This window comes from Nicotiana attenuata, chromosome 7, assembly GCF_001879085.1.
Source record: "Nicotiana attenuata strain UT chromosome 7, NIATTr2, whole genome shotgun sequence".
NCBI lineage: Eukaryota > Viridiplantae > Streptophyta > Magnoliopsida > Solanales > Solanaceae > Nicotiana > Nicotiana attenuata.
Genome location: NC_031995.1, coordinates 39653199 through 39676087, shown reverse-complemented (window position 1 = coordinate 39676087; position 22889 = coordinate 39653199). Strand labels below are relative to the sequence as shown.

Genomic DNA, 22889 nt, shown 5'->3' with positions numbered 1-22889 from the left:
CCTCCCTAGGAACCTTATCACACGCTCTCTCCAAGTCAATAAACACCATGTGCAGATCCTTCTTCTTATCCATGTACTGTTCCACCAACCTCCTAATAAGGTGGATAGCTTCCGTAGTGGAGCGGCCCGACATGAACCCAAACTGATTGTCGGATATAGACGTCGTCTTCCTTACCCTCACCTCCACCACCCTCTCCCAGACTTTCATGGTATGGCTAAGTAACTTGATACCCCTATAATTCTTACATGTATAGATCAAATATAATAAAAAGATAACTAATGGAAACGACCTTAGCTAACTTTTAGCTATCCATGTCTTTTACTACTACAAATTAGTTAATTAGATAGTATCCATAAATTTAGGTAACTACCCTCCTATGAATTTTGAGAGATATACGGATAAGGCCGATTTAAAAGAAGATTAGATAGGACTTTTTCAATAGTTACCTTTTTATATTCATTACATTAGTATATATATGTAAATATACATAGAGTTAACTGACCTCATATATTGTTTGCTCTTTAGCAAAGAAAAGAAGAATATGATGATGTGGTCAAAATGGCAAAAATTGAGGACCTTGGGTGCATATTGCCAGACTAGTTGCTTGACAATTGTAGCCTGTTTTTGTTTAAATTCAGTAGCGATGGCTATGAAGAAGCTGTCAACAACAGAACATTCCCTAATTTCCAGCCAAAAATATATACTGCTTAGAGCAAGCATCTTCCTCTTAGCTGCAGCCGTTTCAAGTTTTCTTCTTATGATCAACTTTTACCGTCCAGACAAATCAATTGTATTTAGAGCAACCTTACTCGTTGTAGCCTTTGTGCTTTTCTGTCTTCTGGTTTACGCTGTAGTTGATGTTGCATTCTCTAATCTTCTCTGAGTTCTTATCAACTTTACATTACTAGCCAGAAATGGTTCCGGAATTTTATTATAGTACTTGATAGGTTATTCATTAAATTTAATTATTGTACTTTTGAAAGTATGGATCGGTATTTGTTGAAATTTCAGTAATTTTTCATATATATACCTATATTTCGTGCCGAAAAAATTAGAATCAGTTGAATTAACCCATATATAGTACAAAAACAACTTTAGCTGCATACTCAGCTTGTTGGATGAGCACGTATTATAGTAAGGAGTAAATATTTTTGTTCATTTGACCAAAATCTAGCTATATCAAATTGAATTGGTCAATTTAGCATTGTCTAAGGATTTACAATCAAGGCAAGATGGCATTTTCTAAAATTTATGATCCGGGATTTGATGGTTGTTGGTGCCACTTTTTAATGCAAATCTGATACTAGTGAAGGAGATTGAATTAAGGTGCACATTTTATTGGTTTGATCCATTTTGAACTGATTTGGTTTGCTTGGTCCGATCTATTTGGAACTAATTCGGTTTGATTTACAAGATTTTTGGTGCATAAATAGATATATGACCATCAAACCGAACAAACTTGTCCAATTCAATCTAATTCTCTAGCTCTATTGAATGATGTAATTAGATGCTTGAAATTAAAATAAAATTTTAAATTAGCAAATACACCCCTTATATGTCTATTGATGCCATCATTATAAAAGATTTTAGAAATCATAGAAATAATAAAATTATATGGATTAAAAGAGAAAAATATTAAAATCATATTCAAATAAAATGTTTAAGATCTATGAAATGAAAAAAAGAATCAAATATATTATTGAATAAATAATAATATGGTTTTACTAAAAGAGGAAATTAATAGATGAAGAAATACAAGAAATTAAGAAAAGAAGCAGAAAGTAAGGACAGAAAAGGGAATAATAGGGATTCAATCTTACATCTTGGATCTGGAATGTACACTTTGGGCCATGGCATCTATTTTGAATCAATTCGGTTCGATTTACAAGATTTTTGGTGCATAAATAGATAAATGACCACAAACCGAATAAATTTTGTCCATTCAATCTAATTCTCTAGCTCTATTGAATGATGTGATTAGATGCTTGAAATTAAAGTAAAATTTTAAGTTAGCAAATACAACCCTTATATGTATATTGATGCCATCATTATAAAAGATTTTAGAAATCATAGAATATTAAATTATATGGATAAAAAGAGAAAATATTAAAATTGCATTCAAGTAAAATGTCGAAGATCTACGCAAAGAAAAAAATAATCAAATATATTATTGAATAAATAATAAAATGGTTTTACTAAGAGAGGAAATTAAAAGATGAAGAAATACAAGAAATTAAGAAAAGAAGCAAAAAGTAAACTGATATATAAAAACTCATTTTGTAAACTATCAATATATATTCAGAGACACATAAAATTTTACCCAAGCGTCCGGGTGGTGTACCACCCCCTCCCCCCCCAACACTGTTGGGTTTTGATGTATTTAATTAATATATTAAATACTTAAAAGAGGGTGAATGGGAAATGGAGGGAAATGAAATTTTTGAGTGAAATTTTAAGTTTCCCCCCTTGGCAAATGGGCATTGTCCCATATTGGAAGAGGAAGAGGTTTTTTATGGGTATATAAGCAATTGCTCTTCTTCTAGCTCTTAAAGAGTTGAGAAGAAGACAAGCCTCGCGCCGTCGTCGTCGTCGCTCGGCTCGGCTTCGGATTTGGTCGATTGATTGATTAACTTTTTGGACCAAATTTATTTGTTAATAGTAAAATATTAACAGAAATGTGATTAAATATTTGTTTTAATAACAGAATATTAATATTAAATCCAATCCGTTTTTCTGTTTCCCTCTTTATTGTTGAGTAAATGGCCATTTATGTAATGGCATTTATGCTGTGGGCGTTTTGCATAAACAGCCGCTGAAACGCTGGGGTTTGAAGTACCACTACACTAGTGTGTAATTTGTTCTATCCTGGGAGGAAATAATCTATAACCTTGGGTACTAGGAGGGGATTAAATTCTTAAGGAAACACTGTGAATTCAGTGGGCTCGAATTGGTTTTATGTCATTTCTGTTTATGTTCATTTCTATTTATATTCATTTATATTTCCAGAATTATTTTACAAATACAGTCTACTAACAAGCATAAGGAATTTAATATATTTTCTGTATTTGTACTTACTATTTCTGGAAGAGTAAAACCTTTGTGGTTTTGTACTCTATTAAAATCTACGTGATTTTAACGTTTGTGTCATTCTTTTACAGAAATGACTAATGAGAATGAGAACCAAGCTGTTCCAATGGTGACTGCCAATGCCTCAACAAGCCGAACGACACCGGCAGCATTGGCACCGGCGGAGAAACCCGAAAAATTTTCCGGGATTGATTTCAAGCGCTGGCAGCAAAAGATGTTCTTCTATTTGACTACTCTAAGTCTCCAGAAGTTCATCAAGGAAGATGTTCCTGTACTGTCCGATGAAACTCCAGAAACTGAACGCTTTCTCGTGATTGAGGCGTGGAAGCATTCAGATTTTTTGTGCAAGAATTATATTCTAAGCGGGCTGGAGGATGCTTTGTATAACGTCTATAGTGGCGTGGAAACGTCAAAGGAACTGTGGACTGCGCTTGAAAAGAAATACAAAACCGAAGATGCCGGGTTGAAAAAGTTTGTTGCTGCAAAGTTTTTGGACTACAAAATGGTAAATAGCAAGTCTGTTATTACCCAAGTCCAGGAATTGCAAGTGATTATTCACGATCTCCTTNATTGGGACTATGGCCGAGAACAAGTCATAGTGGCGGTAACTCTACCTAGAAGACTGGAGATCCCAAGATCTAGGTTCAAGGAGATCAAACAAAGTCATTTATGACGGTTCAACATTGTCAACTAAACTTTTGGTCCATTCTCGTGATGAGACAATGTTCAGTACCAAGGATAAAGCATTAAGGTTTTTTAATGATTTCTAAATTTGATACGGGGTATATCAAATAGTGTATCTACGGGATGACACGTTTAAGAATCACCTATGTAAGTGTGAAGTGTTAGCCGCTTCAAGGAGAACATTGTAAGGCCAGTTCTCTACGCACTTATGAAACCAGGCGGTATTCATGGCTGAAACGAACACAACAATGAGAATCAAAGACGGTTAAGGGTTGGTTGTGTGACTTATGGTTGTCTAGGTATACACTAAAGTTCGAGGTTCAAAGATATCAAATCTATCGATTGATCGAGTATATCCGACATAAGTTCACTACGGAAAGTTCAAAGGGAAACCTACTTATCCAGATGCAATTAATCCTTACTTGCGAATCACACAGTTTTTCATGCATACTTCCGTGATATAGCCATTCCCCATTCATGTGGGGGATTGTTGGGTTTTGGATGTATTTAATTAATATATTAAATACTTAAAAGAGGGTGAATGGGAAATGGAGGGAAATGAAATTTTTGAGTGAAATTTTAAGTTTCCCCCCTTGGCAAATGGGCATTGTCCTATATTGGAAGAGGAAGAGGTTTTTTATGGGTATATAAGCAATTGCTCTTCTTCTAGCTCTTAAAGAGTTGAGAAGAAGGCAAGCCTCGCGCCGTCGTCGTCGTTGCTCGCTCGACTCGGCTTCGGCTTCGGCTTCGGCTACGGCTTCGGCTTCGGATTTGGATTTGGATTTGGTCAAATGATCGATTGATTGATTAACTTTTTGGACCAAATTTATTTGTTAATAGTAAAATATTAATAGAAATGTGATTAAATATTTGTTTTAATAACAAAATATTAATATTAAATATTAATATTAAATCCAATCCGTTTTCCTGTTTTGGTAACAGAAAAGTAACTACCCTCTTCAATTTTCCCTCTTTATTGTTGAGTAAATGGCCATTTATGTAATGGCATTTATGCTGTGGGCGTTTTGCATAAACAGCCATTCTGAAGAGTTGCACCTCTTCAGATTTCAGCCCAACTGGCTATAAATACAACACTATTCTGCTCAGAATTTCACTACGATTTTCTGAGTTTCTTCTCCTTCTTCTGCATACTTTTAGCATCAAACAAAGCAAAAAGTAAGTGTGATTTGCTACCGAACTTTGTGTTCGCTGAAACGCTGGGGTTTGAAGTACCACTACACCAGTGTGTAATTCATTCTATCCTGGGAGGAAATAATCCATAACCTTGGGTACTAGGAGGGGATTAAATTCCTTAAGGAAACACTGTGAATTCAATGGGCTCGAATTGGTTTTATGTCATTTCTGTTTATGTTCATTTCTGTTTATATTCATTTATATTTCGAGAATTATTTTACAAATACAGTCTACTAACAAACACTACATAGATCCGTCCCTGAAGGTAAGCTTCAACCTGGACTTTATGCAACTTTCTAATTTTATGTGTGCATATTCTTTTTAATGGAAAACTTAATCTAATTTATTTATGTGGTGTATTAAATTTTACGTATGTATAGATTGCTCGTGCCTTTAAGTTATACTTGGATTCTAAATGCAACATTTTCAATTTAAATTATTTTTTTTATGTATGAGATAGTAGACCTAATAATAATATGAAAGAATATTCGCCGGGTTTATTACAGTTTCCAATGTTGCCGATTTTGGGAGATTTTTTTCCTTTTATTATCCACCAACTAAGCATCTTATTAGGAAAAAAAAAAGATTTAAAGGTTGCATTTTTTAGTTTAACTTTTATAACAAGTAGTAAGTAGGAATATAAATTCACTTGTTAAGAAAAAATTAGTCTCGCATAAGTATTGTTGTTTCTGTCACTCACATAGTAAATTTCTCAGCACAACTTATATAAGGTATATAGTAATATTTACAGAGAGGAAAGACTTATCAAATAATGTAAATAAGACGTAAATCGTCTCGATATATGGCGGGAAAAAAAAACAGTCATAATAGAGACAGAATATTTTATCAAGTTCTAATGTCTTGAAAGCCATGCGGTACCTTTAACCTTATGTTCATTGGCTATGGGGTTAATTAATTAGTGTTGCATCTTATGAGCTAACCAAATGATATGAAATAAAAAATAATTAGGCCAGTTTGATAGTAATTTATTTTTATTTTATGGAGTATGAAATTAAAAATTGAAGTTTATTGTTAAATATCGTTATAGGTTTGTACTAACATTTTTTTTTCACGACTAACATTATACTGAATTTTTTCTTCTTCTTGTAAAAGCCTAACAATCGATCCATAAGTTTTGGAAAAATAGAAGGAGAAATCCAACACATTTGACTATGTAAATTGCAATATAGTCGCTTTTTTTTTCCCCGGTTCCTCATATCATAATATCTAATTTAGTTTGAAGAAGGATTAGAGATATATTTATTTTGAAAGAGTTTTCTTCTCCCGTTAGTTACGCCCCCTTCCCCCCTCCCCCAATTTTCTCCAGTTAGTTACGTTATCTAATCATTTTCGACTTATGTAATCCTTTATACTCATTACATTTGTCTATATAAGGTTCTTATTTTGCTCCCATTCTTAAAAGCATATACATTCTCAAAGAGTTCCAAAAAAAATTAGTGAATGATGTCGTCAATTGAAAAATGTTTGCCAAAAGAAGAGCTCAAGTGGCAATTAGACAAAGCCATCCTTGTATTCCAAACTATTTGTCTAACAATTGTAGCATGTCTTTCTTTACATGCATCAGAAATTGCTATGATCGCCTAATTAAGCATGATAACTACGTAACCAAGATATATTTAAAAGCTTAGTGATGATATATTATATATACCGGCCCCTTGTTTTGTTTTAGTTTTGTATCAATATGATCGTCTAGATACTACGTACTCTAGAGACGTTAATTATAGAAAGAAAAAGAATCAGTGACAAACAAATTTTATACTTACATTATAAAAATTCATCGCTAATCCTATTTAATGACGGCATATCATCCAAATTTCTATTATCCAAGATGAATTTCGTAGTTAATTCATATTTTTTAGTAAAATTATGTAATAAAGTTTTTTAGTAAATATTAATTTCTTTTTTACCAAAAGACAATGTCATTTTTCATGTATTTAACGGGAATAAGCATTAAATTTTAAGTGACATTTTTAACTTGGTTATGTTTCCTCCTCAAACAAGTAATAAATTAAATGTTTATCACTAATAAATGATTACTATTTTTTCCAAGGATAATTAGTATTTTAAATTCTTTCTAGCATGTCGTTTCTAAGAGTAGAAAAGAAACAAATTAGACAGCCAAAATTCTAAGGAATACTTATTATTAAAATCATAAGAACAACAAACTGTTCATATGAATGGATTGAGGCAAAATTGGTCCGGTATAAATAAATACAAATAATAAAGAACAAAAGATTTACACAGATCGGCGAGTTCCTTGTTGGTAAAGAAACTTTTTGCCTAATTTTTTGCATTCATTTTTATTTAATTAATATCTCGTGCAGCCTTATTAGGAAAATATCTCCAATACAAAACTATATTGGGAACAAATTTATTTGATTTCAAACTCCTAAATATTAGGTAAGTTTTATGATTTTACAATTTTATTCAATTTAAAATATATTTTTAAAGGGTATAAAAGGCGAACGAAATTTCGCTAATGGCCTTCGTGCTTTTAATATAGTATAGATATATATTTTAAAAATAGTACATATGCATTTATAAGCTGCATAAGCATTTTTTATAATTTTTCTATAATTTTAAGAGCTTCAAAATCAATTATTTTCTCTCTTTTATTTATAAAATATCCAATAATTATTCTTCAAATACTTTTGTGATAATTTAGTCATCTAAACTCTTTATTTATGCCAATATAGTGCTTAAATATTTTTAGTGCATTTTTATAGTTATATTTGCATTNTTTTTTCAAATAACACAAATTTAAAAATATAATCTCTTGGTCCTTTTGAGATTTGGGCATGATAGATTTGCCTTATGGCTCTTAGAAAAAAGGTACATTTGACTAAAATCTAAAAATGATTAATATTAAATTAATATTTTACAGCAAACAACTAAATACGTTGAAAAAAATATAGGGAGTTCAATCTGTGGAAATGTTTAAAATATAAAAAAGGAAAACTAACTAATGACAAATCATATAGAATATAATTTGTCTTCTACTGTTTCATTTTTAGTGTTTCAAGTTTGCATTTTTACTGATTTGACTCTTAATACACAATACAGGATTTTACGCTATTTCTTATTCTTTCATATATCCTAGTAGTTTTTTCTATTTGGAAAATAATTTTACTTTTATGATAATTTGGGGAAAAATAAATTGCACTCTTTTGTTACTTAGCTAATTTAATTATTTATTTTAAATATTAAAGAAAATATTGTTTCATCAATTAAAAGCTTGATATTAACTTATCCCAAGTTTTAATATTTAGCTATAATCACAATTTGGGATAATTTCGAAAACTTTCCTATGAGATTCTCCTTATAACACAAACTTCTATTGCAGTTTGAGAATTACGCACACCTCTCTTATTTTTATTTTTTTTTATAACAAAACAAAACTCATATGATAAAATCTAATAACATTTATGTAATGTTCAAATTTCCCTTTAATGGAATTAAATATTAAATTTAATAACACAAAATTCTTTACATGAGTACAAAATAAAAGTACTTGCACTTCCAAAATGATAAAAACAGGATTACAACTCTTTTATCTTATGCACAAACTATAACCTATTCCATGGTTTATGTTGCATATTTATTTAGCTAAATTGAATATTGACAGTTAGAAATGAAATAAATCAATCTTCTTTCTATTCGATTGTTCTTTTCAATTTATTTATTAATATTAAAAAATTATTAATGTATGATAAAAATTTAAACCATTGATTTTAATTAAGAATCTAAATACCCGAAATATGTCATATTACAAAAGACATTAGAAGGAAAATAGCCTCAAAAAATTGTAAAAAACTAAATCAAACATTAAGAACTCGATTTTAAAATTGAGTCCTACGTTTTACGTATAACATGTAATAACATAATACTTAGACAAACTTGTCGAAAAAATAAATTTGTAATATCATTTAAAATTTCAAGAGAAAATTTAATTAACAAAATGTTTTTACAATTATTCCTTAATTTTTTTAATTATTCGATGTTCCTCTTAGTTTTTGACTAATATAAGGAGTATTTTACTTTTGTGTTATATATGGCTTATGTGTGCCTATTTTCAGTAGTGCTAATTGGACGAAAAAAAGTAGTACAAATACAACTTCTTAATTTCTAAGTTTTGAATGAAAAAAATATATATTGTAGTTTACAACAACTTTAATATTAATGGGCTTTAAATAAGGAAACCTATATGAGAAAAAATTCTAATTGCTTGTAGAATCCTAAATATGGAAAAAATAAATATTCAGAATTATAGTTGATTCCAATATCCCAGTTTAGGAAAATAATTAAATGATCACTCCTACATATTAGAAAAATATTAAAATTACTATATTGTCCAGTGTGAACTCTATTTTTAAAGGGTAAAAAAGGCGAACGACATTTCGCTAAGGGCCTTCGTGCTTTTAATATAGTATAGATATAGATAATAATAGATATAGATATAGATATAAATAGTCATTAAATTAATTTCCTAATATTTCGGATTAGACAAAGTTTTGACCACTTTGCATTCCTTTTAGATTTAGGCCGTATTTATTAGTTGATATCCTTTTATACGCTAAATATCAACATTGTTATTCTATTAGGTATTTAAAATTAAGTATATTAATTTATAAAGTAAATGTAGTTGATAGTCTAAGAAGAGTAACCTTCTGCCAACAATTACAGTATTGTACTAAATTATAAAGAAATTATTGTATTGTTAATGTTTGTTCTAAATCCTTCTAAAATATACAGACACATACATGTGCAACATATATTAGAGTTCTAAATCTTTGATTATGGACACTACTCACTGGATAAAATAGTTATTTAATTATTTTTTTAATATTTAAGGATAGTAATTTAATTATTTTTCTAAAAATTAAGATTCTATAATTAATTAAACCTTTGAATTTTAAAATTTTCTTTATTTGAAAAATGTACGAACGCCTAAATTTAAAATTTTTAAAATCGAGTGATTTTACTTGTATAAATCCTAGTCATAAACATTGAAAAATTTCTCGAGATCGGCGGCTTATTATGTCTTCTCGAGGTTTGCCATCAACGTTGTTTGGCGTAGATCAGTATTGAAAAATTATTACTTTCTTTTATTTTTTTTTTGTGCTTTCTTACAAAAATATGTCATCTGGCTCCAAATACTAGATCAATTTAAATGCAAGGTATTGGGCATAAAAAATAATTTTTGACTATTCTTCTCTCTTTCTTCAGTTTTTTATTTTTCATATGGCCAAATACTAGCAATTTTAATATCTTTCAGTTATTCAAATTACTTTATCAACAAATATAAACGTTAACCAGAATATTAAATATCAAATAACGTGTTTGCCTAATAAGAAAATAATATAATTGTAACATAAACATGCGTAATATGTCCTAGAACTTATCATCATTACAAAGAGCCAAGAAAATGTATTTATCACAAGATGATGAAAACTTTGGTTTTTGAAAAAGTTAATTAGTGTGTGTTGAAAGAATTATCTTTGGAAAGTATATGTTTGCTAATTTTTATTTATCACAAATATATCTTTTGAATATACCATTTATATTATTTTAAAAAATTTATTTTTATTAATATGGGTACATGCGCAAGCGCGGTTCCTAAGACTAGTTACAAAAGAGGGTCATGAATGGAAATTAGAAGGGGATATTAGGAGATAAACCTGCATTTTTTTTAATGGGAAACTCTCACTGATATCGCTAGTTGCTCTTTATTAATAATGGATGAAAAAATATATATCCACAACCGAGAAATCGCGGGAGAAATTCAAAAATAGTAAGATTTACAAGTGGTCATTAAAAATAGTTACGGTTTTAAAAGTAATCGAATTTAGCCACTTTTCATGTAAAGATAAATCTGAATGAAAAAACTGTTCAAAATCCGAAAAATATCCCAGCATAATATACTGGAGTTCCAGTATAATATACTAGACTTCTAGCAATCTAGCATAATATACTGGAGTTTCAGTATAATATAGCGGTCCAGCATAATATGCTGAAAGTTCATACACGGGTGCTCTAATCTCCAGTATATTATGCTGGAACTTTCCGCGTGTTGGAGTTCCAGCATAAGTTCATACACGGGTGCACCAATCTCCAGTATATTATGCTGGAACTTTCTGTGTTGCAGCAAAATAGTGACTATTTTTTAATGACTTTGCAAACGCTGGCTATTATTTAATTACCGGTCCGAAAACTGACTAGTCCGTGCTATTTTTACAGAAACCGCGTATCTAGAGTAGGCATTTAACTCCTTGAGGTGAGAATCAAATGCTTACTTTTCAATTAATTTTGCACTACGGTCACACCTTATTGGATTATTCAAGAAAATGTTCCTACTGTCTAGCTAAAGCGAATCATTTAACAGAGGATAGAGATGATGAAGCCCAACCTGAACGGATTATATTCTCTTTTCTGTTTCTGCAATTTGACTGCATTTATCGGAGATAACCAAATTAAAAATAAAAATAAAAATAAATGAAAGACTGCTTCTTTGTCTCGGAAGGACATATTCTGTATTCTGTCCGTTGCATTAACACTATTTCTGATTCAAAAGTTCTGCACTTGAATCCATATGACATACTCAAAAAGTGCTATCCATATGATACACTTACAACCATTTTCATAAGACAAAATGGAATGTTGCGTAAAAGATTTAGCTACTTGTTGAACGTTAACGGCAGGTTATTGCTGGCTGGAATCATTCTTCTCTATCTGTTCAATACTGTGATCATCAAATGTTTAAAACATAAATGTTTTAACCAAGTAATCAAGGTGCTTCTTTCTTTTGCTCTGCATGTCCACCAGTTCAAACTTAACTTTGGTACATCACTAATTTAGGCACTCGAATGCTTCAACAAAATAATTGTCACTTACTAAAAAGGAAAGGGAAAAAAAACAACAATCAATACCATTGTCTGACTGCTATCTTCAATAAAGTGAAATGAAAAATAGAAGCAGAATTCGTCATAGATGTACAAGACAAGGGGGTGGGTAGTCCTTTCATTAGATTTAGAACAAATTTTGCTATCATCAATGACGCAGTACAAGACAACTAGGGGTACAAAGGTTCCTCTCAAAGCTGCATTTACTGGATAGAAGGGTTTCAGTTGTTTCATTCAACTTTTTAAGCTGGAGGGCCACAAAGGAACATGACAAAGCCCCGCAACGAACAAAGAGTCTAAACACATAAAACTAAATATTTGAAGCACTAAGCGCCATAACCTTGCATTGTTCATTCATGGCCAAAAGTTGTGCCTCTTTCTTATCAAGTAGAGCAGTCAACCTCACATTTTCTTCCATCAGTTTTTGTACTTCAACCTCTTTCTGCGTCTTCTCACTCTCCAATTGTGTTGTCTTGGCAACCAGCCTGGTTCACATAAGACAAACTCAGCACACAAATTCCAGATGATGAAATATTACTTAAATGAATTATAGCAGCTTCAACATTTCGTGCCGATTGGGAAATAACAAATTTTGCAGTCATATTTTGACGAGGATGGATACATCAACCAATAAATATTAACCACTCTTATGGTGGTCAGAATTCTATCTTCATGTGCTAATTAGATGACAAACAGGTGTTCAGACATATCGTGATTCATTACCATTTGGAAAGCCAACCTAACAAAATCTCACTAAGCTAGTTGTAAGAGCACAAAGTTTGAAGCTAATATTTGCTCAAATAGATATAGCAGTGAGGACAAGTGATGTTCTCTGGATTCCAATCAGATGAAACTTCATCCAAGTTGGTGCTCTCTTTTTGTTCTGTACTATTACTATGTTACTTGGTCATACAGCTACCAACTACTTTAAGATGCTAAGAGAGTAATGAAATACAGGATCGTGGTGCAAATAGGCAATAAGTAAATCATTTTGAGCCTAAACAATGTCACTCTTTGAGGCCATAATTCTCCACGATATTCTCATATTCTGTAAAATGAATATTTTATTAACATACAGAAGATGGTTGCTTAAAACATCATTTCTGACCTTCCACCATTTAAAGTTTTGAGAAAATTATGCATACCTTTCTTGGGTTTCCAACTTGTAACAAAAACTCATAATTTCAAACTCCCTTCTTTCAGACCTTGTGTACAACAGTAATTTAACCTAGAAGTGTACAAAAATTTCTCTTTTGCATCAAAGTTTTAGTAGTCTGCAAAACTATATCATCTAAATTACTGGTAATTAGATCGTCTATCTTTTTGACAAGTATTATTAATTCATGAATCTAATCCTTTTTTTTTCAAATAATGGTAAATCATGAATCTAATCTTATCATTCTTCAATTCACTTTGTTAAAATAATATTTGCATACTAAAAAATATAAACAAAAACAAAATAAATTAAACAAATATCATGAAATTAAAGAAAAAAGAACGAAAGATAAGCTCAAAAGGGAAGAGAAAAATAATTTTCTTTTCTTATTTTTTCTTATTTGTTGTTTTTCTTAATGTTGTTTACTAGGGTTTCAGTGACATGAAAGGATTACATGTAATATAGCAATTAAAAAAACTAAATTTTTTATATAAAGCTAATATTTATTAAAGTGATGGAGATCTGCATACAGAACTTCAGTAAAATAAGGTAGTTTTGTTACACAAAATGGAAGAAAACAAAACTAATAATTAAAGGGAAAACCTGTAATTTGAAGATTGGAATTTAGTTTTGCTACACACAATTTTTTTTAAAGAAGTAAAACATATTCCATAATGAAGAGATCATCATATTTCAGCTTCAAATTAATAAATGTTAAAGAGGATCACTTCAGTTTGTATTCATGATATATCTATACATAATTCAGGCAGGCACAAAGTTGACAGTTCAGTACTTGAACTTCAGTAACTCAAATTTCAAGCTAAAGACTTCAGACTTTAATTTTAGCAAGCAGCTCGAAGGGGCGGAAAAAGGGAGAAATCTTGCATAATTAAGTATTAACATCACATGTAAGAATTTAGAAGTCTAGATTTGTGTTAGACATTCAACATATCATAAGGAAAGACTGAAATCTGTTGAAGATAACATCTACCATTCTTCTGTGAAGGGGTGCTACTTTGATAATTCAACATGTCCGGGTCATTGTATAACTTCTCCTATATCTTTAAGCAGATGATTTTACCAATTAAGTTACAACTAAAACAATAAATGGATTTTTATAAAATCAGTATTGCTCAACACTAAAATGTCAATTTTATTAGATAAAGAGAGTGCGAATGACGCTATCATTTTAAAATAATGCATTTTAAAAGTTCTAGATTTCAAAAATATTACCAATGAGAAAAAGATTATTCAACTTTATTCTCAAAAGAAAAAAATTCAAAAAAAAAAAAAAACGATTATTCAACATTATGTCATAAGATAGAGAATACAACTTCTTTTACTAATAAAAGATTGAGAGAACTAGGATTTAATACGTAGATCTCAGCCATCTTGAAGTTTGTGATTTCAATTTTTTCGTTAATCCAGGTTTCAGTCTTCACATTTCGCAATCAATAATTGATTCACCAAAAACCATTTGCCAAACTTTCTTAAATGATGAAGTTGACTACCCACTATTGCCTAATATTGGATTAACCTAGAGGAGTTACAAACTAGCAGTAAAGCCGTCTTTCTTATTTTGTGGCCACCCCTATAAAACTAATTATTCTCAACTATTTCATTCTGGCATCATCAAACTGTTTATACTTTGTGATTCTTTAGTTTCTGGACTGATATGTAAGGAAAAAAGCCTTTGACAAGCTGCTCTGTCACACAATATATCCAGGACTGGGCAAGATGGTTATTGGGGTGCCATTCTGCAACTCTCGGCACAAATATCCAAAAACAAAAATTTATAAAAAACCCCAATGAAATTTAGTTGTTACCAGTATTTTATGAAAAATAGAGAAACCCTTTTAATTTTGTGTTTTTTGGCCCCCGTACACCCTTAAAATAGGTGTACTTTACATAGAGTAAAGATTCTAAGCTCTGCTCCTTCGGCTGATTGATCGAACTTCTCACAAATAATTTTTTTTATGAAGCAAGTTCTCACAAAAACTCACGTAAAGAAAACACACCTTGGGCCCAACTCAACCTCCAACGCTAGCTCATGAGGTGAGGATTGCCTAAGACCATATGACATCAGCCATATATTAGGAGATGTTTTATTCCCTAGAATCTGTATCTTACCATATTGTAAACTAGTAACTGGTATACATTCTCAACCAAGCTTGAGCGGTAATCAAGCTTTCCAATCACTTCTCAATATTTCGGATGGTATATCTGTCTTGCATCTGGGAGTTACCTAGTGCAACAAAGCACATTTCAAAATAAAGTAAAATAACTCCATAAGCAGCAATTTGGACTTTTTTATTTCTCTTTATTTTCAACTATCCCTGATAACGTCATGTGAATAATGCCCAAAATTGTTAATTTCATACAGTCCCAGGCTCCTAGCCCTTTGCATTGAACAATGACCAACACTGTTAAGTTTCAAATATTCCCCCATCCCACCCCAAGCCTTGAAAATAATAGAGAAGGAGAAGCTATGACAGCCCTGGATCAGTACAAGATCTTATAATAGCCCGATAGATTAAAAGGGATGTTATAGCACTAAGCATGTCCAAGAGTCCATTATGGTATTGATGATCTAAATCAACCACACTCGAAGGGAAAATGTTTAAAGCACTTAGTTAGAACAAATGAGCGTTCATGCTTGCATTCCCTTCAAGTAAATAAATATCTAAAGGTGAAAACAAGGAAAAAAATTACTCTGGAAAGTAACATTTATAAACGAAAAGGGACCAACAAGCAAACTAGAGAAATGAGGTAGCAATTGATGGAGCTATCAAAGCATCTTCTAACCAAATGACACACATATAATATGCAGTGAATTTACGATTGTGCATTTGTATTTCAATTATTATAAACAAGCTGCAAGGCAAGTGTTATTGAACACACAGGAAGAAGTTGTGCTTTGACATTTGTATTCCAGTTATTATAGCAAGCTGCATGGCAAGTATTAAGATGCAGTGGTACATAAGTGAGAGAAAAACGATATATTTAACTATAAACTTCATGCATCACAGACAAACTGCATAGCCAGGAAAGAAGGAAATAGGTCTGCCAGCATGTTATGGTTATGAAAATTTCTTTTGACGAAAGGGGAATACTTACCGCTCAAAAAGCCTTTCAATCGTCTGGAATTGCTTTTCTGATGATAGAAGTGTTTCTCTCACACTAATGAGACTACTGACATAGGATTTCAGAGACTCAAAGTCTCTCTTAACACGACAAAGCTCCTGCTCATTTTCTGCAGCTCTCTGCCTCTGTCTAGAAGTTTCTTCAACCAAATCTTCAACTCTCTGTCGCATCTCAGTCAGGATAAGATTTGTACCCAGAGCAAATCTTTCCATTTCCTCTAACTTAACAGACATGTTTTCGATCTGGAGCGCCTTCCTCTTAATCTCTTCTTCACCTACCGTTACCTTCTCTTTCTCTATAGCAGTTTCAGATTCCGCCATTATAACCCTCTTTACAAGACTTTCCATAACATCTGTAACCAACTGTACACTTCTGAGTAGTTCACTCATATAAGATCCTTCTTGTTCAGCAAGGTGACCATGCTTACTCGAAAGTCTAATCCATGTTTCATCATCAGCATCATCAAAAGACGAGAGATCTACATCCCTAGACCAACCAGATAATGGTATTCCATTTTTATCTACAAGGCCTACTCCATCTAGTTCTTTGATACCGCATGAGGAATTGGCCAAATCTGGAACAGCCATGACTCTGGCTTTAGCTTTCAAGTACGTCATCAATGTTGTAGCAGTTCTGACTCTATGCCATAGAGCATCTAACTCTCTCTTTGTATCTTCCTCTGATCCTTGAATACAAGCTTTTACCTCCAACAGTTTTGCTTGCAAAGCATCCACTTGGGACTGACTTTTCTCCATCTCTAGCTTCCAAGTAACGTCTGTTTGAGCCAATTGGGATTTTAAAGCTGAGAGATCAATATCTTCCTCACCCGCCATCACCTTATCAGGTCAGTGATGTAAGCTCAGGAACCTATGAAAATAAAAGTTTAGGAACATTTGGGAGTAATAAGTAGTAGAAGAAAGTTGGTCAAATCACAATGAACCACATGAGAATCATATAAAAACTTTAACTCTAATCACCACCATGCAGTTCTTGAACTTTCAGATCAAAAATAAAGATCCTTCCATGGTGATTTTAATAACTTTCATGCATTAAGCTGAATATTCAGATAAAAAGGCTAAACTAAACTCCGTTAACACTTGTTGAGGAATTCCCATGACATTCACAGGATAAAGCATAATAATTGCATCACATTTTCTTCGGAATGCACTAGCAATTTAGTCTAGAAAATACAAAATGCATCTCAAAATATTATTAAGTATCAAATGGAAGAGGTCCAACTGGAGTACTGGACGAAATGGATATTGAGGACTCATATAGCCTACCAACTAGCTTGGGATTAAGGTGTAGAAGTTGTTGTGGTGGAACACTTGCACAAAAACCTTAACAAGGCAGAATACTTTTAAATGCAAACAGAAATCAAGAAACATAAGAAGATATTGCCCTATGTACGGTCTAGATGGAGCATGGAGCATAAATATACATGTGAAAAATCATTAAAAATTTAAAAATATTAAATTTGAACCCAAAAGTTCTAAGGTGTAATCGGATCAGTAATAAGAACCTATAGATTGAACTCGTCAAATTTAAGCAATCTGCTTATGTCTATGTAAACAGTTGTTGTTAGAATTTCCTTTGGCATCCAAACTTTAAGCAGCCTAATTTCACTTCCCGTAAAGACAGCATTTCCTGATAAAGTATATAAAGAACACCATAAATTCATACAAATTCGTGGCAAACTGTGCCATTCGCACGCCTAAGAAAGGAAAGCACATACAAAAATAATTTGGCAGGGAGTGAAGATATCAGTCAACCGGGTACATCCTTATAAGTCCAAAATCCAACTGTAAAAATGGTTTCATCAATCAAAATCATAAAAATCCAAGAAAGAGGAATCCCAGTATCAGTCCCCCCCCACCCACCCACCCACCCCACCCCCAAAAAAAAACACTCATGAAGAGAATTAGAATTTCAGACAAAGAAAGGGACAAAATTATCACATAAATTATACCATTATCGTAGGATTAACCCTTCCTACCGATACCCATCAAATTCCGATCAACATTCAAAGGAATTGCAATGAAAAGAGACGCGATCAAAACCAAAAAAGTACACTTTTTGCGGAAAAAATTCAAGGAATAGAGAAAGAGGCACCTCGCAAATTGAGAGAAAATTTTGGGAGATTCAATTGAGGCTATGAACAGGAGACAAATTGGCAGGTGATTATGTTGAATGTTGATGATTAAGCTCTCTCACACATTTTCTTGCTTTTGTTGTCTCTGCCTTTTCCTTTTCCAGTTTCCTTTAAGATTTTTTACACAAATTATTATACAGTGGGGACCTTTGAGTCTTTTATTTTAGTCCATTATATTATGATAAAACCACCAAAATGGATTTAGAGGATAAATGAAATAAAATTGCTCGAGATAGTGTGTCATGTGATCATGTCCTACTTGAACTTTTATATATACCAACTCATATTTATGACACACTATGATAATTGTAGATACTAAAATATAGATAAGGAATTCATACCCGTTGATAGTTGGGGGATCAAGTAGATTGAACAAATACAGAGATAGTCATGAATTCACTAAGTACGATAAGTCTAAAAATTGAGATATAGATAATTGATATAATTATACATAATAAAATTTAATTAGGTCAGTAGAATTTTAGCTCGTTGTAATGTCATTTGAATTGTGACATCAACTATGACGTGTCTCCATATATAGACATCATATTTACCTAATTTAAGTAGTTTATTGATTGTTTTTTCCCAATCACTATGAAGATTAATATTAAAAATTAGCTGAGGATATGACTTGTCATGTATATGATAGATATGTCACCTGTGACCATGTATCAAAAATCCATATTTCTTTTTAATAATATAAATTGTGATAAAAACCTTACGTTACACGCGTTTCATATATAGTACCTACTTCAAATACTATGAGCTTATTCTTTTTTCTTCATATACATAGGAACACCCAACGAAAGGACACTTGGGATCAGAAAATGCCCAACTCATAGATACACATGGCAGTGATGACATGGGCATATGCAAGGAAAAAAAAAAAAGACAGCCTGGTGCATTAAGCTTACGCTATGCGAGGATCGAGGAAAGAGCCGGACCTTGCATAAAATTCCTTACGACTAAAGGGTGTCATTCTATGGTTGAAAAATATTACTACAAATTTACATATTGGCTACTCCTTTCATTTCTCAGAGGAGTCGCTCATAGGGACATATCTATCTGATTGACTAGGTGAAGAATCGCAGTAAGGACAGGTTAAGGCAGGGCGTTTGGAACTGGCGGCAGTTGTAGTTGCGCTTAAGTTGTAGCGTTATTACTTGTATGGTGAACCATGTGCGGTTTTCACTGACCTAACAAGGAAAACACAGTGCTGGAGTTTATGTTTCAGTTTTTCACAAAGGACTCTACTTGTGATGAAGAGGTGATCAGGCCTGAGATGAGTCCAACAATAAGGGCACTGTTGTAAGTGGTGGTTTCACTTTGGGAAATGTTGTTCCGAAAGTCCATATATGTATCACTAAGGGATGGTCCTCCAACAAGAGCTCCCACTGCAACATTTGGATTAGGTTCTCTTGTATGAAGCCATTTGAAGCCATCACTGCAATTAGAATTATCATCTACTGGAATTGAAGCACCCCTGTGGTGAACTTGCTGAGGATATCTACTTCCATAACCAACAAGGTAGCTCATTTCCGTCGGATTGTTTCCCAATATATAGTCCAACTGGAAACAAATAAAGACAGATGTTTAATGGACTTGACATATAATGCATCTGAAAAAAATGACATGTTCAACTGGCCGTGCCATTTTATATTACGAAAATTGAACCTTGAAATAAGCAAATACATGCCTGTGAAACTGCAAAGTTGCGCAATTCTGTTGGCTCATAGAGCTCCCCACTGCAATATAAATTTGATGTTTGGGAGCTAAGCATGTAATCACTGTAAACAACTGCCAAAAATGAAGAGGCCACAGAATACTGCAATGGATTCCACTGGTTAACCCATACTAGGCCATCTGCAACAAAATTATACTAGTTTTATTGCACCTACCTTTCTTTCTAAAAGGAAAAAGACCATAATGATACAATGACTTGCTGACAGGATCATAATACCTGGTGTTCTTTGAGATGTTGCCGTTGGGGATTCAGGTAGCAGTCCACACAAAAAGGTCTCAGCAGTTTGTCTGTACAACTGGAGCGAAAGACTTTCCTCAGTTGAAATATCTTCCTCTGTACCAAAGAAATTGACCCTTGATAATAGGACCTGAATCAAAGGTAAAAAATCTGCATAGCTGTTAGCTGGAGTATTCTTTCTTCTCGAGAATAAAAAAAACAAGCCATTAGTCATTTCTTGTTTATGAACATTACTTATGAGAATAATGGCACATGCTTCACCAAATTATGGGCCTTAACCTATTTTAACAAAGCTAAGGATGCAGTTCAAAACAGAAGCAAGATTTCGTGTTCTTCATAGTGTTTCCAAATTCCAAGTATAGTATTTTTCCAGCTTCATGTTAATGATGCAAACAGATTTATGTGTACAATACCTGAACTCCGGCCAACTTATTTTCCCAAGAAAACCAAGACGAATTTCCCCAATTAGCAAACACATCGCCATTTGTAGCGACGTATCTAAGGTAAGATTTGTCTCTGGTAGCATGATAAAGCCAGGCAGCTGCCCACAAGAGTTCATCCCCAAATCCAGTAGAATTATAAAATTCTTGCACTCCGGGTATACTGATACTGTATAAACCTCTATAAGTATCAGCAAACGTGAATAACTGCCGGGCATGCTTAAGCAGAGTCTTTGAGTAGGCAGAGTCAATTGACTTGAACACCAAAGATGCAGCTGCCATTGCTGCTGCAGTTTCAGCTGCAACATCTGTCCCTGGATACGTCGCGTTCACTTGTGTGAGAGGCCTTTTCCCTGTCATAACCTCAGGTCTTTCCCAGCAAGTGTGATCCAGCTTTGGGTCACCCACCTTTCTTGTAGAAAAACACAGAAAGATACTTCAGTAAGTTTTATCACTGAAAATAGTTTGTAATTATCAAAGGGAATTAAATTTACCTGAATATAGAGGACATTATCAGAAGGATGGGCATTAATAAGGAAATCAGTGATCCACTTGAGGGATTCTTGGGCATTTTCCAGCTCATTCACCAACTTCATGTTATTGCCATACTCCAAAATGGACCATGATAAAACAGTTGCAGTGAATGCCATTGGAAATCCAAACTTCACATGATCTCCAGCATCAAACATTCCTTTAGTTAAATCCAAATTCGCTTCGCTTCCATCTCCCATAGCTGAATCTCCTCTCCAAGCAATCTTATTATTCACCAATTTTCCAGCTGCAGTCAATAATTCAAATATCAAAACCAAAATAAGCATTAAACTTAGGACTAATTAAGCGACCAATGTGAATATATATAGTCTTACACTTCTGAACGTCAAAGAATTGCATAGCAATGATAAGAGCATTTGCATATTTGTCAACAACTTGGTGGGTATCAGCCTTTGAAGAATCAGAACGATGAAAATATTTGCTGAAACTGAATAAAACCGCAGCAATAACAAGTGCTACAAAAGAAAAAAGGACCAGCCCTCGCCAAAACCATCTTTTATCCTTGGGTGGTTCCTTTTCCATTCAGTTTCAGTTCTCTTCACCAAAATATTTCAGAATAAAATCAGACGGTACCCTCCATTCTTTGAATTGAAGGAACACATATATTAAAAGGAACGACTTTTTCCAGCATGCCGAATGATGAAAATGCAAATTAAACTGAGAGACTAGATCATGATAATTAGTTAAATTGTACTCCCAGTGAAGCCACATTATATATGCTATTTGGGTATCTGGACAATCACCATAATACAGGAGATGAAGGTGAAACCGGCATATTTGAGATTTGTCTTTTTCCTTTATATATTGTGAAGAGTGATGATATCTTAAATGATAAAAGATGTGAGACACGTACGTACGTAATTGTCGAAACCCAATACTTTATTGAGAAGCTGGTGAAAAGTCAGCAATGAATGATGCCAACAATCTGATCCTTGATTTCTCTACTTCAACGAACATCTTTTTAGAAGTATTTGGAAGTATTTTTAACGAGAATCATGATGCTTATTCCTCTTTCCAACGTATGCCACCAATATATAAGAGTGTCACGACCCTAAACCGGACCCGCTCGTGATGGCGCCTATCGTAAAACAAGGCCAGCCGACACAAACCCCCAAGACTACTAAGCAGTTATAATCATTCATTTTTAAGTCATTAATAAGCTGTAAATCCCAAAATAAAGAGTAGAATAGAACAGTGCGGAAACAAACACAGCCCGACATCGGGGTGTCACCAGTCATGAGCATCTCCGTCTACGAGTATGAAAAGACAACATAGTCTAATACAAAGCTAGAACAAGTGAAATAAAGATAGGAAGGAGAAGCACTGGGTTGCGAACGCCGAGCAGCTACCTAGTCAACTCCGAACAAGCCTGCTGGAAAGCAAATCAGCCCTCGCTAGCGTGACCTGAGACTCCTGAATCTGCACACAGGGTGCAGGGAGTAATGTGAGTACGCCAACTCAGTAAGTAATAAAAGTAAAGGCAGTTGAGAGATAAGAAAACACGTAAAACACAGCATAATACTACAGCAAAGCAGTATAAACCAGACAATGCAATAAAACAGTAAAAGCTCATAAAAA

The 22889-nt window shown here is 33.0% G+C and overlaps 2 protein-coding genes across 3 annotated transcripts; both read right to left on the bottom strand.

The window, feature by feature from the left end:
• On the bottom strand, positions 11895-18485 carry LOC109228966. Of its 2 annotated transcripts, none has more exons than XM_019394244.1 (3): positions 18156-18485; positions 16160-17053; positions 11895-12371 (listed from the first exon to the last, which is right to left on the bottom strand). In XM_019394244.1, exons 2-3 carry the CDS (start codon positions 17017-17019, stop codon positions 12197-12199), a joined length of 1035 nt encoding a protein of 344 aa, XP_019249789.1. In that variant the 5' UTR covers positions 17020-17053; positions 18156-18485; the 3' UTR covers positions 11895-12196. The 2 variants fall into 2 exon arrangements, with proteins under 2 accessions (XP_019249789.1, XP_019249788.1); XM_019394243.1 differs by having other exon boundaries at positions 18299-18485.
• Positions 19017-22100, bottom strand: LOC109228965 (endoglucanase 2-like). The gene is made up of 6 exons (XM_019394242.1): positions 21626-22100; positions 21254-21537; positions 20733-21167; positions 20299-20449; positions 20035-20201; positions 19017-19907 (listed from the first exon to the last, which is right to left on the bottom strand). The coding sequence occupies exons 1-6, from the start codon at positions 21831-21833 to the stop codon at positions 19569-19571; spliced, it is 1584 nt and encodes a 527-aa protein (XP_019249787.1). The 5' UTR covers positions 21834-22100; the 3' UTR covers positions 19017-19568.